Consider the following 13974-nt stretch of genomic DNA (forward strand, 5'->3'; position numbering starts at 1 on the left):
GTTTGCAGAATATAAGATCAATATACAAAATTCAGTCATGCTTCTGTATGTTACCAATGAAATCTCTGAAAATGAGATTAAGAAAACAGTTTAATTCACAATAGCGTAGAAAGAATATTTATTAATAAACTAATGAAACAATGTGAAGACTTACATGTTGAAAACTATAAATATTGCTGAGAGAAATTTTAAAAGATCTAAATAGACGGAGAGCTATTCTATGTTCACAGATTGGAAAACTCGGTATTGTCAAGATGGCAGTTCTCCACAAATCAACATTAAATTCAATACAATCACTGTCAAAATCCCAATTACACATTTTTTGTAGAAATTGACCATCAGAAATGTTTATTTTCACTAGTAACTTTTTTAAGAAGTAAATTAAAATAGCAATGATCTATTTTCCAGCTAACGCACAGGTAGAAATCGATGCAGGCCTGAGGAAGCAGACGCGGCATACATTTCTGGTGGAGTGTAGAGTTCGGTAACCTTTCTGGAGGGTTAGTTCAACACTGTGCTTATCATTTACCAGGTAGTTCTACTTCTAGGACTTGATTCTTCAGGAATACAAAGTGTGTAAGATGTGTGTTCAAGGATGTTTGTTGTGATGTTATTTCCTACTGCTGAAAAGTTAGAAAATACATGTCAAAAAAGATTGGAGAGAATGTAGAAATTGATAAAATAATTTTTCAGATAAAAAAGAAGTCTCTGAGTTGTGTGGCAGAACTGAAAGCCATGGAGATGATGTCATCTCAGGAACCATTAAATTAAGAACCCCAACAAGCCACAAAATGTGACTGCCATAACTTAGGGAAAGCCAAGGATGAAAGATAGTATTTGTGGAATTGATTCTGGAGCCACCCTTTCAACTGGTCCACCCTCATATCTCTGACTGTTTGTGCCTGGTTCATGTCTGTCTTCTCTCTTCCTTCACCAATCCTCCCAGACCCATTTGACTCTCTCACTTCTTGACCTTAAGAGTTCATGTGTTCCTACCTTCTAGGTATCACATCTCTGTAGACTGGTGAAACGATCTGATGAAGGACCCTATTTGATGCATGCCTCTGGGATCCCCTTCCCCCTGCCCCCACATACCTACAGCTGTCTTCTGTCTTTGTGAGCAGCTCTCACCAGACCTGATCTCTGCAGTCTCTGCAGTGGTGCTAGAGACAGACTATTTGAAAAGTAGTAGTGATGGTAATCGAAGAGCAGGAATTTTTTTTGTTTTCTTTTGAAGAACTGTTCTTCAGTGATCTCAATCAAATAGTTTTGCCAAATGCAATTGAGTTTCTGAAATATAGAAAGCACCTTTGGTGTGAGTATAATAATAAGGAACCCTGTTTATAGTGGAATCCTTATAGCTAGGCTCATTTACGAATCAAATAATTCTGACATGGCAAATTTTAACAAATGTTAAATAAAATATACATGTCAAAACATGGTAAATTAGAAGTCCCCTATTCTAGATCATCAGTTGATTAAAACGTGAGTCTAATGTAGCTCAAATTCTAAAAGAAAATCAATCAGCAGATTCATTATTTGGAGAATCATAATGTTTTCAGACTTTTCCATAGTCTGTATTTTTAACAGTCTTCCTTTTCTGTTGTTGTTTTCAACTGCTCCTTTCTCCTCTTGCTAAAATCTTTTGTGTAAAAGCCAGCAGAGCTGTAGGGCATCTTTTTCCATTTGGAGGCTGCTACTGATAGCAGACAATGGGAATTTGAATAAAAAAATAAAAGCTTTGAGTTTGTTTTTGAAAGCGAATTGCTGTTTCAAAAATGAGACCCATGAGAAAAAAATGGAACAAACTTTTAAAAAAAATTGCTTCATACTGTTTCTTTCACTTTGAAGAACTTTTTATCTCATTGCTTAAATAACCTAATTTTTACTCCAGTGGTGAAATCCATTATAAGTGTTAGCTGTCAGCAATTAGTTGTGTAAAATATACATATTTTAATTGTGAAAATGTATTACTCGGTTAGAATTATTTCTGTATATGTGTGTATAATTGTATTTTAAAGAACTAGTGTTCTATATTTACCTATTCTCTGTGAAACAGATGACTAAAAAAGACAGCTATGTTTTTTGAAGTATTGGCAGCAATTCTAAAGTGAAACTTTTTAATCTTGTAAACTGACTGCATGAGTGTCAGCTAACTAGTTCCTCCTGGGGCTTCCACTAACCACTTGACTTTTCTAGTTAATTTTTCTTCTCTTGAAACTACATCCTCATTAAATGGTATTGGCTGCTAAATATCTGGCTTTAAATTCTCTTCCTTTTTCTTTGCAGTCATCAGCTACATGATCTTAACTTTATAGTTGGAAAACCCACTAGTTTGCCATGAAAACAAAATTCTGAAACACTGCTGTTGACTAGTGAGGTTGCTTCTGGCTCCTGGAATGCTCGAAACTGGTTAGCAGTTTCTTACATTCTTAGCGATTATAAATTCAGTTCATCATCCTATTATTGCTGTTGAATTAATGAAAAAAAAATTTCAAGTTACAAGGAAGGAAGAATGCCATCTGGATATATTTGTGCCGTTAAGTGTAGATGGATAACAAACAGGCTTTAAAGAAAGGAAGAATCATCATCCAAACCATTCACTGTGACTTATACCTTTGTCCTCTTGTCCTTTAAGGGTCATGCTGGCTCATGTAATTTTAAACAAGTCTTTTTAGACCAGTTTTAAAATAATAAAAGATCCAATATAAATAGAAGCATTTTCTCTCAGTTACTTTTTGATGATAATGGAGAAATCTCTCTACCCTTTTAACATACAGAATTTGTCTTTAAATGAGATTAGGTAGCAGAGGTAAAATTCTAGAATTATATTTAAATGTTTCAATAGAGGCTATTGTGATAATTAATCAATTTCAAATGACAGCATATTCCAAAGAGTAAGTATTTGTATTTGAAAAACAAAATGAAACAAAAAACCAAACAAAACAAATAATTAAAAGACATCTTACCTTTATCCTTAAATGCTTAATAGAGTAGTAAGTGAAGCATTCTCCTAATAATATTCGTGAGTGACTAATCACTTTTGCAGAAGAAAAATAAGCCAGAATAAAATATATACTGAGCACAATGGACCAGAAAATATGTCCTTCCTTCTGCATTTTGCTGATTTGAAGGATTGTTAATTGTGAAGATAGTAATGTTATTATTTTTTAATACCTCAGAAGTTTTGTTGACTTACTGGCCAAGGATTCAACAGACTTGATTTCTTCTTTCATTCATTTATAAAAAATGTATGAATATTTGTTCTATCCCAGCCATTGGAGATTCTGGAATTCAGAGATGATTAAGACATATATGTGGCATGTGTGATAGACCAGGGCATAAAATTGTGTGATTATAATAGCTGGTATAGCTAGTGGAATAAATAGATCGTTAAGAGAACGCAGAGGAGGGACGTCTAAGGTAGCCTGGTGAGTTATGCATTTATCTGCAATTATGGCATCTTTGTGTAACTATGAATTTCTTAAAATGTTTACTTGTTAAAATGTTATTGGTAATGAATTTAGCAAGGTCACTAAATGTAAGGTCAGATATATAAATCAGTTTTATTTCTATATACCAGGAACTAACAAATAGAAAATAAACTTTGAAGATGCCATGGTGTGAAAAAGCTTCACTTACCTAAGAATAAATCTAACAAAAGATGTGCAAGGCCTCTGTTTTGAAAACTAGAAAACATATTGACAGAAATCAAAGGAGATCTAAATAAATTGAAGAATGTATGTGGGTGTGTATGGATTGATGAATGTGTATGGATTTGAAGACTCAGTGTTATAAAAATGTCAGCTCTCCCCAAATTAATCTACAGAATCAACACAATTCTGAAATCAAAATGTCAGCAGTGCTTTTTGGGGGGGGAGGGACTGACAGGCTGATTGTAAAGCGTACGTGAAAGTGCGAAGGGCAGTCTGGAAGAACACAACTGGACAACTCACACTGCTAGATTTAGAGACTGATGCTAAGCTATAGTCATTAATATAGTGTGGTTTTGGCACAGAATGACCAATGTTACAGAAGAAAGAGACCAAAACAGACTCGCACGTATATGACCAATGTGACTCGTGTGAAAGGAAGTGTAGCAGCAGCAGGGGAAGAAGGGCCGTCTCAGTAAATGCTGCTGTGTCAAGTGGACAGCCATAAGGAAACAGAAGAATCGTGCCCCTTATTTTACCCCGTTCACAAAACTTGAGGATTGTAGGTATACAAATGATAAGTAAAGCAATAAAACTTTCAGAAGAAAATGTAGGAACATTTTTGTTAGTTGGAAGTAGGCAAAGATTTTCTAAATAGGAAACAGGCGTAAAAAATAAAATATTGTTAAATTTAACTTCATTAAAATAAAAAACTTATGGGTCATCAAAAGACCAGTAGAAAGTGAAAATGCAACCTCAGAGTGGGAGAAGATATTTGCACTTCAGATATTGAACAACGAATTCATATCCCCAGAATAAAGAACTCCTACAGATCAATAAGAAAAGGATAGACACCAGACATGTTGTCTATCTTATATCAATTAATGATTACCTCCCACAAAAGAACTATAAATATAATCAGTTAATGTGCTAATTGGTTTTCTCTATTAGGATATTAGTTCCTACTGAGTCTTTAGCCAAGCATGGAAATAATTGTTTATATGTCTTTCTACCATTTATATCTATCTGCCTGCCTGCCTGCCTATCTCTATCTATGTATCTCTCTGTCATCTACCTACATGTTTCTTTGGTACTCTAAGACAATCATTATGCTATCTCTCTCTCTTTTCCTCCATGTATCTGAAAATATTTGAAGGGCGATTTCTTATAGTTAATCTAACTATGTATTAATTACAACAAAATAAATTTTGAATTATATATTTCTATACAGTTGCATCATATGAATTGTACATGTCAAATTACTGAGAATATAATAACGCGAGAGTACTTTACTAGAGAAAGAACAATAACTTATTATGACCATATTTGATGGAGACTGCCAGATGTTGGCCCAGTGTCCATTCCTACTTTCTCACTAATAGAGCGCTGATTTTATTTAGGACAGCATTAGACACAGTCTTAAAGCTGCAGTCTCTTACCTTGCACACAGAGCTTGCCTTTTAATGTAGTTCTGGTGGATGAGATGCCAACAGCATAATTAATTTGCTCTTGACAGGAACTTGCAGGAAAGCCCCTTGAAAGGGTCTTCCACCTGGCTAATACGGACCCTTTGCCCTTCTGCCTTTACCCTTCCCTCTTTGCCCTTCCTTGCCCAGATGTTCAGAGCTGCAGAAGCCATTTTCAACCATTATGGGAAGGTTGAATTGCAGAGACCTTAACCCTGACATCTTTGAACTGCCAGTGTGATAGCCTACTTCTGAACTTTTTGTTACATAAGGAAAACATAAAGGGCCTATGTTTTTTAAGCTGTGGACACTGCGGTTTTCTCTTACATGTAGCTAAAGAAATGCCTGAGGGACCATATAAGGAAAAATCAACACCTTTTTTTACCTCTTTCTCACTTCTTTAAACACTAAACATTCACAGAAATACACCCAAGCCCTTTTCTCCTCTTAATTTGACCACCCAGTTTTACTCTTAGGTTTTTTGGAAGCCAGAGTTAAACAATAAAGGAGGCTTTCTTTTTTTTTAATGCTTGAAGTTGAATGGAATATGGAATGATACATGAGACAGAAGCAGAATCTTCTGTATCTATGGCAACGGAGAACCCTGTGTTTCTGTACAGACTAAGTATTTTACAAGACCCGTTTTTTGATTTTTTTGGTTAAATTGTGGAAGGAGAATGGAGTGGGGTCTTGCATTTTCGGTCAGTATAATCTAAAATATCATATGTATTTCATTTTCTTATATGGTCAGTTATTATCTACTTTGAGTTTTTCTTAATGTTTAGATATAAAAGATCTTTTCATGTGCTTTATATTGTTTTCTATTTTGATTATAGAAGATAATTCTATTTTTTTCATAGAAGATACTCTTTATAAACTTTGAATACATAAGACAATTTTTATTTTAAATACTTTAATATTATTATTTATTTTTAATATTCAATCTGTGTGGAAGTAAAATAAGAACCAAAAATCAATTTCATATGAAGATCTGTCCTAAAAGTACTAAATGAACCAGGTCTTCCCTCCTTGATTTATCTTCTCTTCTTTTCTTGCCCTTCTGCTTTTGCCTTCCCTTCCATTCATCCTTAAGAATTTAATACGTATTCATTCTTCATACCATGGCAATTAGTTAATAATTAAGATACTAAAGAAAGAATTATGTCATAGTTCCTTTTCTTTGGGAGCTCATGATCTCGATGAATAAGCAAAGCTCACACATTTGAAACACTTCCATACTACACGGAAAAACACAATATGCTAGGAAAATAAAGATGTTAAGTCCGAGAGCATGGAGAGAAAGAAACACTGATGTCAGTTGGTGAGATTAAAGAACACTCAGAGAGGAGAGAAGACTTGAGTCACCCTGAAGATTGACCATTTAGATGAGGAAAAAAATATGAAAGGCTTTCCAGATAGCGTGAAGAGCAAAAGGCTGAAGAATCAAGAACAGCCAGGGCTTGTTAGAGAGATGCCAGGGCTGTTGGAGTTGAGGGAGTGTAGATTGCTGAGGACAAGTTAAGGAGCCTTCTGCTTGCGGTCTGATGTGAAAAGTCTTGAGGGAGAGAGAGCCCTAAAACCCACATCTTGAGACAAAAGAAAAAGTGGATTTGACTATGCTTCCTTTAATAATTCCTTAGCAAGTTTATTCACAACCAAAATGCTAATTACCTATGGATCAATAATCTTAGAACTCAGACCATTGAATTTGGAAGCGGATGACTTTGTATTATCAAGGTTGTGATCTTCGGTATTTACAAAGAAATACTTGGGTGCTAAATATCATGCCGTAATCTAGATACTCCATAATTCTAGAAGTGTAAAAACCAGAAACTGAAAAGTGTTTTTCGGTAGCAGTGGTGGGTGATAATATGTGTTTTGTTCTGATCCAGTGAAATTGACTGCTTTTTATTGAACATCTTCACTCCTAGAAACTTAAAGTTTAATCGTGTCTTAATAAATGCATTTGAATGGTTTTTTTTTTCCAATGTAACATGAAAAACTGTGAAGGAAGCATTTTCATGGTTCATTTCCCCTAAGATTCATGTTTTATCTTAGTGCTTACCAAAAGTTAACCTGAAAGAGAGCATGGCGTACAAGTTGAAAAGAAGAAATACCTCAAAATATCAATGAAGCAGAATAATCAGTAATATAATGTAGCCAGAGATAGAATGATTGTCACATTAACTGACAATTACCTCAGAAAAAATATTTTCCAAACTTAAACCAGGGGTAGAAAGACAAATGAAATACTGCACTATTTTGAATAAAAGGTACCATTTTCGTGTTACCGATATAGAGAACTTTTTCACTGCTGTATGTAAGACTCTCCTGTCACATATAAAACAGCATCTGATAAGAGCAAGGACAATAATATATCATTTATTTAATTTCCTAAGCAATAGAAAACGTTAGATTCAACACTATTTTATTTATTTTGTCTGTTTTATAAAGAATTTGGGGGGCTAGCCCAGTGATGGAGTAGTTAAGTTTGCATGCTCCACTTCCGTGGCCTGGGGGTCACAGGTCTGCAAACCTATGCGTGGACCTATGCACTGCTCATCAAGCTGTGCTGTGGCAGTGTCCCACATGCAAAATAGAGGAGGATTGCCGCAGATGTTAGCTCAGTGACAATCTTCCCCAAACACAAAGAGAAAGATTGACAACAGATGTTAGCTCAGGGCCAATCTGCCTCACCAAAAAAAATAAATATAAAAATAAAATTGGCACTATTAAATGTTGAAAGTTGTTCATTTAGCAAATTTCAAACCAAGTTCAGTAGACTGTGTCTTTTTTTTTTTTTTTCATTTGATTAGTATTTATTGAGTCCCTATATGTCCAGGCAGTGTGCTAAAAGGTTGAGATACAGGAGTGAACATGAGGTTGCATTCCAGTGGGGGGAGCAGACATTAAAAACAGCCCTAATGAATAAGTAACTTATGTAGTGCACCTGAAGGTGATGTGTCCTATGGTAAAAGGGAACAGCAAAGCAAGGAAAGGGAGACTGAGAGGACTGGGGGTTGGGCTGCTATTTAAAATAGGGTGGTCAGGGAGGCCTCAGTACAAAGGTGACATTGGAGCAAAACTTTAAGACTTTGAGAAAGAAGCCATGTGAATATCTGTGGGCACCGGGGGGAAGATTCTAGATCCCAAGGTGAGAGCATTTCTGGCATGTTTTAGGCCTAGCAAGGAGGCAGGTGGGCTGGAGTGATGGGGGTGGTGGGAGTGGTGGGGGTGGTGGAGGTATGGCGCAGTAGGATGAACTGAGAGGTGTACCTGAGGCTGGGTCACGTGAGGCCTCGCAGACCAAGGTAGAGTCTTTGACTTTCACTTTTTATAACGGCTTTTTTGAGAAATAACCACATACCAACAATTCCCTCGTTGTAAGCATACAATCCAGTGGCTTTTAATATGTTCATAGAGTTGTGCAACCATCATTACAATCAAATTTAGAAGATTTTATCACCCCCGAAAGAAACCTCATACCCTTTAGCAGTCACCCCCGTAAACTCCTCTCACCCTAGGCAACCACTAATCTACTTTCTGTTTCTGTGGATTTGCCTATTCTGGAAATTTATTATAAATGGAACCGTAAGACACGTGGTCTTTTCTGACTACCTTCTTTCATTTAGCATGCTGTTTTCAAGGTTCATCCATGTCGTAACATGTATTAGTACTTCATTCTTTTTTATGGCTGAATAATGTTCCATTGTATGCATGAACCACATTTTATTTATCCATTCTTCAGTTGATGGATATTTGGGTTGTTTCCTCTTTTTGGCACTTATGCATAACACTGCTTTGAGCATTTGTGTATAAGGTTTTGTGTGGGTGTGTGTTTTCATTTCTCACCTAGGAGTGGAATTCCTGGTGCATATGGTAATTCTATGTTTAACCTTGTGGGGAACTACCAAACTCTCTTCCAAAATGGTTACACCACTTTGCATTTCCACCACCAGTGTATGAGGGTTCTGATTTCTTCACATCTTCAACAACACTTGTTACTGTCTGTCTTTTTGATTACAGCCATCCTGGTGGGTGTGAAGTGGTATGTCATAGTTGCTTTAATTTGAAATTGCCTAATGACAATGATGTTTAGCATCTTTTCATGTGCTTGTTAGCCATTTGCATATCTTCTTTGGAGAAATGTCTTTTCAGTTCCTTTGCTCGTTTTATTTTATTTTATTTTTTTGGAATCACCATTTATGTTGTGTTTAAATTTTAAAAAGTTGTGGTAAAATACTTATAAAAATCACCATTTGACCATTTTAAAGCATACAATTCAGTGGCATTTAGTACATACACTGTGTTGTGCAACCATCACCACTGTTTAGTTCCTGAACATTTCCGTCACCTCAAAAGGAAACCCCGTACCCATTAAGTAGTCACTCTCCATTTCTCCTTCCCCCAGCCACTGGAAACCACTCATCTGCTTTCTGCCTCTATGGATTTGCCTATTCTGCATATTTCATATAAATGGAATCATACTGATGCGGGGTCGGTGAGCCGAGGAGTCGAAAGAAAGATTTCTTAGACTCTCAAGATCTGGCAGTAGTGCTCTTTTATTTAGAGAATAGTGTGGAATAGCATGGGGACAGGACCCACGGGCAGTCAGAGCTTCTGCTGCTGCCACTTCTGCTGCCCCCGCTGGCATGGGGACAGAGCCCATGGGCAGGCAGAGCTGGTGCGTGGGGACAGGACCCACGGGCAGTCAGAGCTTCTGCTGCTGCCCCGAGTTGAGGGTTAGGGCTAAATTTAAGGCATAGGTATGTGAGTCATCTCTTTACAAGACAAAGGAAAAAAAGTTAAAATGGTACCAGTGCCGGTAGGGTCCGGCCATTGGGCGGTCCCACAACTTTTAGATAAGAATCAAACCGGATTGAGTAAATGGCAGAAGTCACCGCTCAAATATTATCTTCAACTAAAGACAAAGGAGGATTTTGGGGTGGGGGGGTCAGTTACATGAGGTTGCCAGACAGTAAACGACTTAAGTTCTTGCCTTCCCCATTAAGAGTTTCCAGAGATAAGGCCATCCCCCTTCCTCCTGGCGCAGAGAGGGAGGCATGGAGATTTCCTTCACAAATGCAATTGTCTCTGATCAAAGGGCAAGCAAATTCCACTCCTCGGAGCCTGGTTCTTATCTGTAGTTTTAAAAGTAACCAGCCTAAAAATCCTCGTCATAAACCGTTTTAAAATTAAGCAGCCTAAAAATCCTCATCAATACTATATATGGCCTTTTGTGTCTGGCTTGTTGCACTTAGCATGTTTTCAAGGTTCATCCATCTTGTCATGTATCAGTACTTCATTCCTTTTTAAGATTGAATAGTATTCCATCATATTGATATGCCACATTTTGTTTATCCATTCATGAGCTGATCCTTTATATAAAAGTTTTTTATCTTTTTTATTGAGGTAACATTGGTTTATAACCTTACATAAATTTCAGGTGTACATCATTATATTTAAATTTCTGTGAAGATTACATCATGTTCACCACCCAAAAACTAATTACCACCTATCGCCATACACGTGTACCCTGTCACCCTTTCGCCCCTCCTCCTGTCCCCCTTCCTTTCTGGAACCACCAATCAAATCTCTGTATCTATATGTTTGTTTGTTGTTGTTGTTGTTTTTATCTTCTACTTATGAGTGAGATCGTATGGTATTTGGCTTTCTCCCTCTGACTTATTTCGCTTAGCATAATACCCTCAAGCTCCATCCATGTTGTTGCAAATGGCCAGATTTCGTCTTTTTTAGCTGAGTAGTATTCCATCGTGTATAAATACTACATCTTCTTTATCCATTCATCCCCTGATGGGCGCTTAGGTTGTTTCCAAGTCTTGGCTATTGTGAATAATGCTGCAGTGAATATAGGGGTGCATATATCTTTAGACATTTGTGTTTTCATATTCTTTGGATAAATACCCAGCAGTGGAATAGCTGGATCATGTGGTAGTTCTATTCTTAATTTTTCCGTACTGTTTTCCATAGTGGCTGCACCAGTTTGCATTCCCACCAGCAGTGTGTGAGGGTTCCCTTTTCTCCACATCCTCTCCAACACTTGTTATTTCTTGTCTTCTTCATTATAACCATTCTGACGGGCGTGAAGTGATATCTCTGTGTAGTTTTGATTTGCATTTCCCTGATAGTTAGTAATGTTGAACATCTTTTCATGTGCCTGTTGGCCATCTGTATATCTTCTTTGGAAAAATGTCTGTTCAGATCTTTTGCCCATTTTTTAATTGGGTTGTTAGTGTTTTTGTTGTTGAGATATATGAGTTATATATTTTGGATATTAATCCCTTATCAGATATATGGTTTGCAAATAGCTTCTCCCAATTGTTATGTTCTCTTTTCATTTAGTTGATTTAGTCCTTTGCCTGGCGGAAGCTTTTTAGTTTGATGTAGTGCCATTTGTTTATTTTTTCTTTTGTTTCCCTTGCTTAGTCAGACATGGTATTTGAATAAATGCTGCTAAGACCGACATCAACGAGCGTACTGCCTGTGTTGTCTTCTAGAAGTTTAGTGGTTCCAGGTCTTACATTCAAGTCTTTAATCCATTTTGAGTTAATTTAGTATGTGGTGTAAGATAATGATCACCTTTCATTCTTTTGCATGTGGCTGTCCAGTTTTCCCAACACCATTTATTGAAGAGACTTTCCTTTCTCCGTTGTCTGTTCTTGGCTCCTTTGTTGCAAATTAGCTGTCCACAGATGTATGATGTTATTTCTGGGCGTTTGATTCTGTTCCATTGATCTGTGTATCTGTTTTTATGCCAGTACCATGCTGTTTTGCTTGCTATAGTTTTGTAGAATATTTTGAAATCAGAGAGTGTGATACTTTCTGCTTTGTTCTTTTTTCTCAAGATTCCTTTGGCTATTTAGGGTCTTTTGTTCCATATAAATTTTAGGATTCTTTGTTCCATTTCTGTGAAAAATGTTGTTGAAACTTTGAAAGTGATTGTGTTGAATCTATAGATTGCTTTAGGAAGAATGGACATTTTAACTATGTTAATTCTTTCAATCCAAGAGCATGGAATATCTTTCCATTTCTTTGTGTCTTCTTCAATTTCTTTCAACCATGGTCTTTCACCTCTTTGGTTAAATCTAGTCCTAGGTATTGTATTCTTTTTGTTGAATTGTAAATGGGATTGTATTCTTAATTTCTCTTTCTGCTGCTTTGTTGTTAGTGTGTAGAATTGCAACTGATTTTTGTGTGCTGATTTTGTATCCTGCAATTTTACTGTATTTATTTATTATTTCTAATCGTTTTTTTGTGGATTCTTTAGGATTTTCTGTATATAAAATCATGTCATCTGCAAATAGTGCCCATTTAAAAATTGAATTTAATTGCCTGTTTATTATTGAGTTAAAGAGTTCTTTATATGTTCTAGGTACAAAGTCCCTTTTCAGATACATGTTTTGCAAATATTTTCTCCCATTCAGCGCATACTAAGGCCTTAATAAAATCTTGTTGAATAAGTATTTGAATGTTTAAAATTATATTTCCATTACAGTATTGTTATAATGTTAGAATTTAGTCAATTATATTCCAATTTTTATTTCCCTGAGTTAAAACCATTAAAATATATAAAAACACAAATTGATGTATATTTCATTAGTTTTTCATTATTCACCATTAGGGCAGGTGAGGTGTTTAAAATCGTCATTTTAATGAATGAACAAATTACTGAAACATGGAATACAATTTTTTGTTTAAAAAATTTAATATTTGATTTTTAAATTTTATAGATGGAAAGAGTGGAAGCAGATCTAACTAGATCCAAGTCTCTTCGTGAGAAACAATCAAAGGAGTTTTTATGGCAGCTGGAAGATGTCAAACAACGATATGAACAGCAGGTTAGTCTTTCGCTTTTATGATGCCATTTAATTTTTTAATGCATGTGTAGTCTCTCTTTAAATATATCTATAACACAAAATCTCTACATGATGACAGTGTGACTAAGAACGTTATTCCCAATATATTTGAAATATTCAAAATAATATTTCTTTCAATAAAATCCAGAAACAGAGAATTTTAACTCTCCACTGGAGTCTATTCCGACAGTTTGTTAATCTGAATGTTTAATTAAAACATTTATTGTGATTCTTGAGTTCTCCTACTCCTGTTAGAGTATCAGTTTGACTTACTCATTTATTTAAGAAGTAGTTTTGGGTACCTACTGTGTACCAAGCGCTGTTGCCCACACTGGGCAGAGTAGTAAGCAGGACCATCAAGGTTTCTTTCTCACGAAGCTTACATTTTGGTGGACAGTCAGCCAATAAATAAAAAAGGAAGTAATTTCAAAGAGTGATTTGTAAAGAAGGAAAGATGATATGTCCATAGACCTTGCCGGGCGGCGGACGAGAGGTGAGTTACCAGCATTGAGAGGTGGTCAGGGAGCCTCTAAGCTGTGGACGTTTGTGCTGAGAATCTTGAAAACTAGGGAGGAGCCAGCCACGAAGTCTCTGGAAGAATAGTGTTCCAGCCTGGGAGAACAGCAAGTTCAAAGATCCTGAGATGAGTGCAAGCTGGGAGTGTTTAAGGAGCAAAAATGACGATGAAGACTGGTGTAACAGGAGTGTGGAGCAGAAGGTTCCAGCTGTGGGAGGCGACGGGGGAGAGTCAGGCTAGGACCAGGACGTGTGCGGTATCCTAAGGAGCTTAGATTTTGTTCTCAACACTCTGCCTCTTATTTATTAATAAAAACAGCTTTGATTTTTGTCTTTTTAAAAATGTATTCCAGCTGATTCTTGGAACATTTAAGGTGGCTATTAATTTTTGCTGGTTTGTCTAATTTGCTTGCTTTATTTTCTTCACATCTAGAAAAATGTTAGCTTAATCACTTAATTAAG

The 13974-nt window shown here is 36.2% G+C and overlaps 1 protein-coding gene across 10 annotated transcripts in view; it reads left to right on the plus strand.

The window, feature by feature from the left end:
* Positions 1 to 13974, plus strand: part of CEP112 (centrosomal protein 112) — a 504767-nt gene that overhangs the window by 200543 nt on the left and 290250 nt on the right. For all 10 annotated transcript variants that reach the window (XR_011493899.1, XM_014847643.3, XM_070483475.1 and 7 more), the window contains one exon: positions 12871 to 12978. Coding sequence is in view for 9 of the 10 variants with exons in the window: in XM_014847643.3 (XP_014703129.2) it covers positions 12871 to 12978 (108 nt within the window). In the remaining variant the exon portion in view is untranslated. The remainder of the gene's footprint in view (positions 1 to 12870; positions 12979 to 13974) is intronic.

Source organism: Equus asinus, chromosome 13 (genome assembly GCF_041296235.1).
Source record: "Equus asinus isolate D_3611 breed Donkey chromosome 13, EquAss-T2T_v2, whole genome shotgun sequence".
NCBI lineage: Eukaryota > Metazoa > Chordata > Mammalia > Perissodactyla > Equidae > Equus > Equus asinus.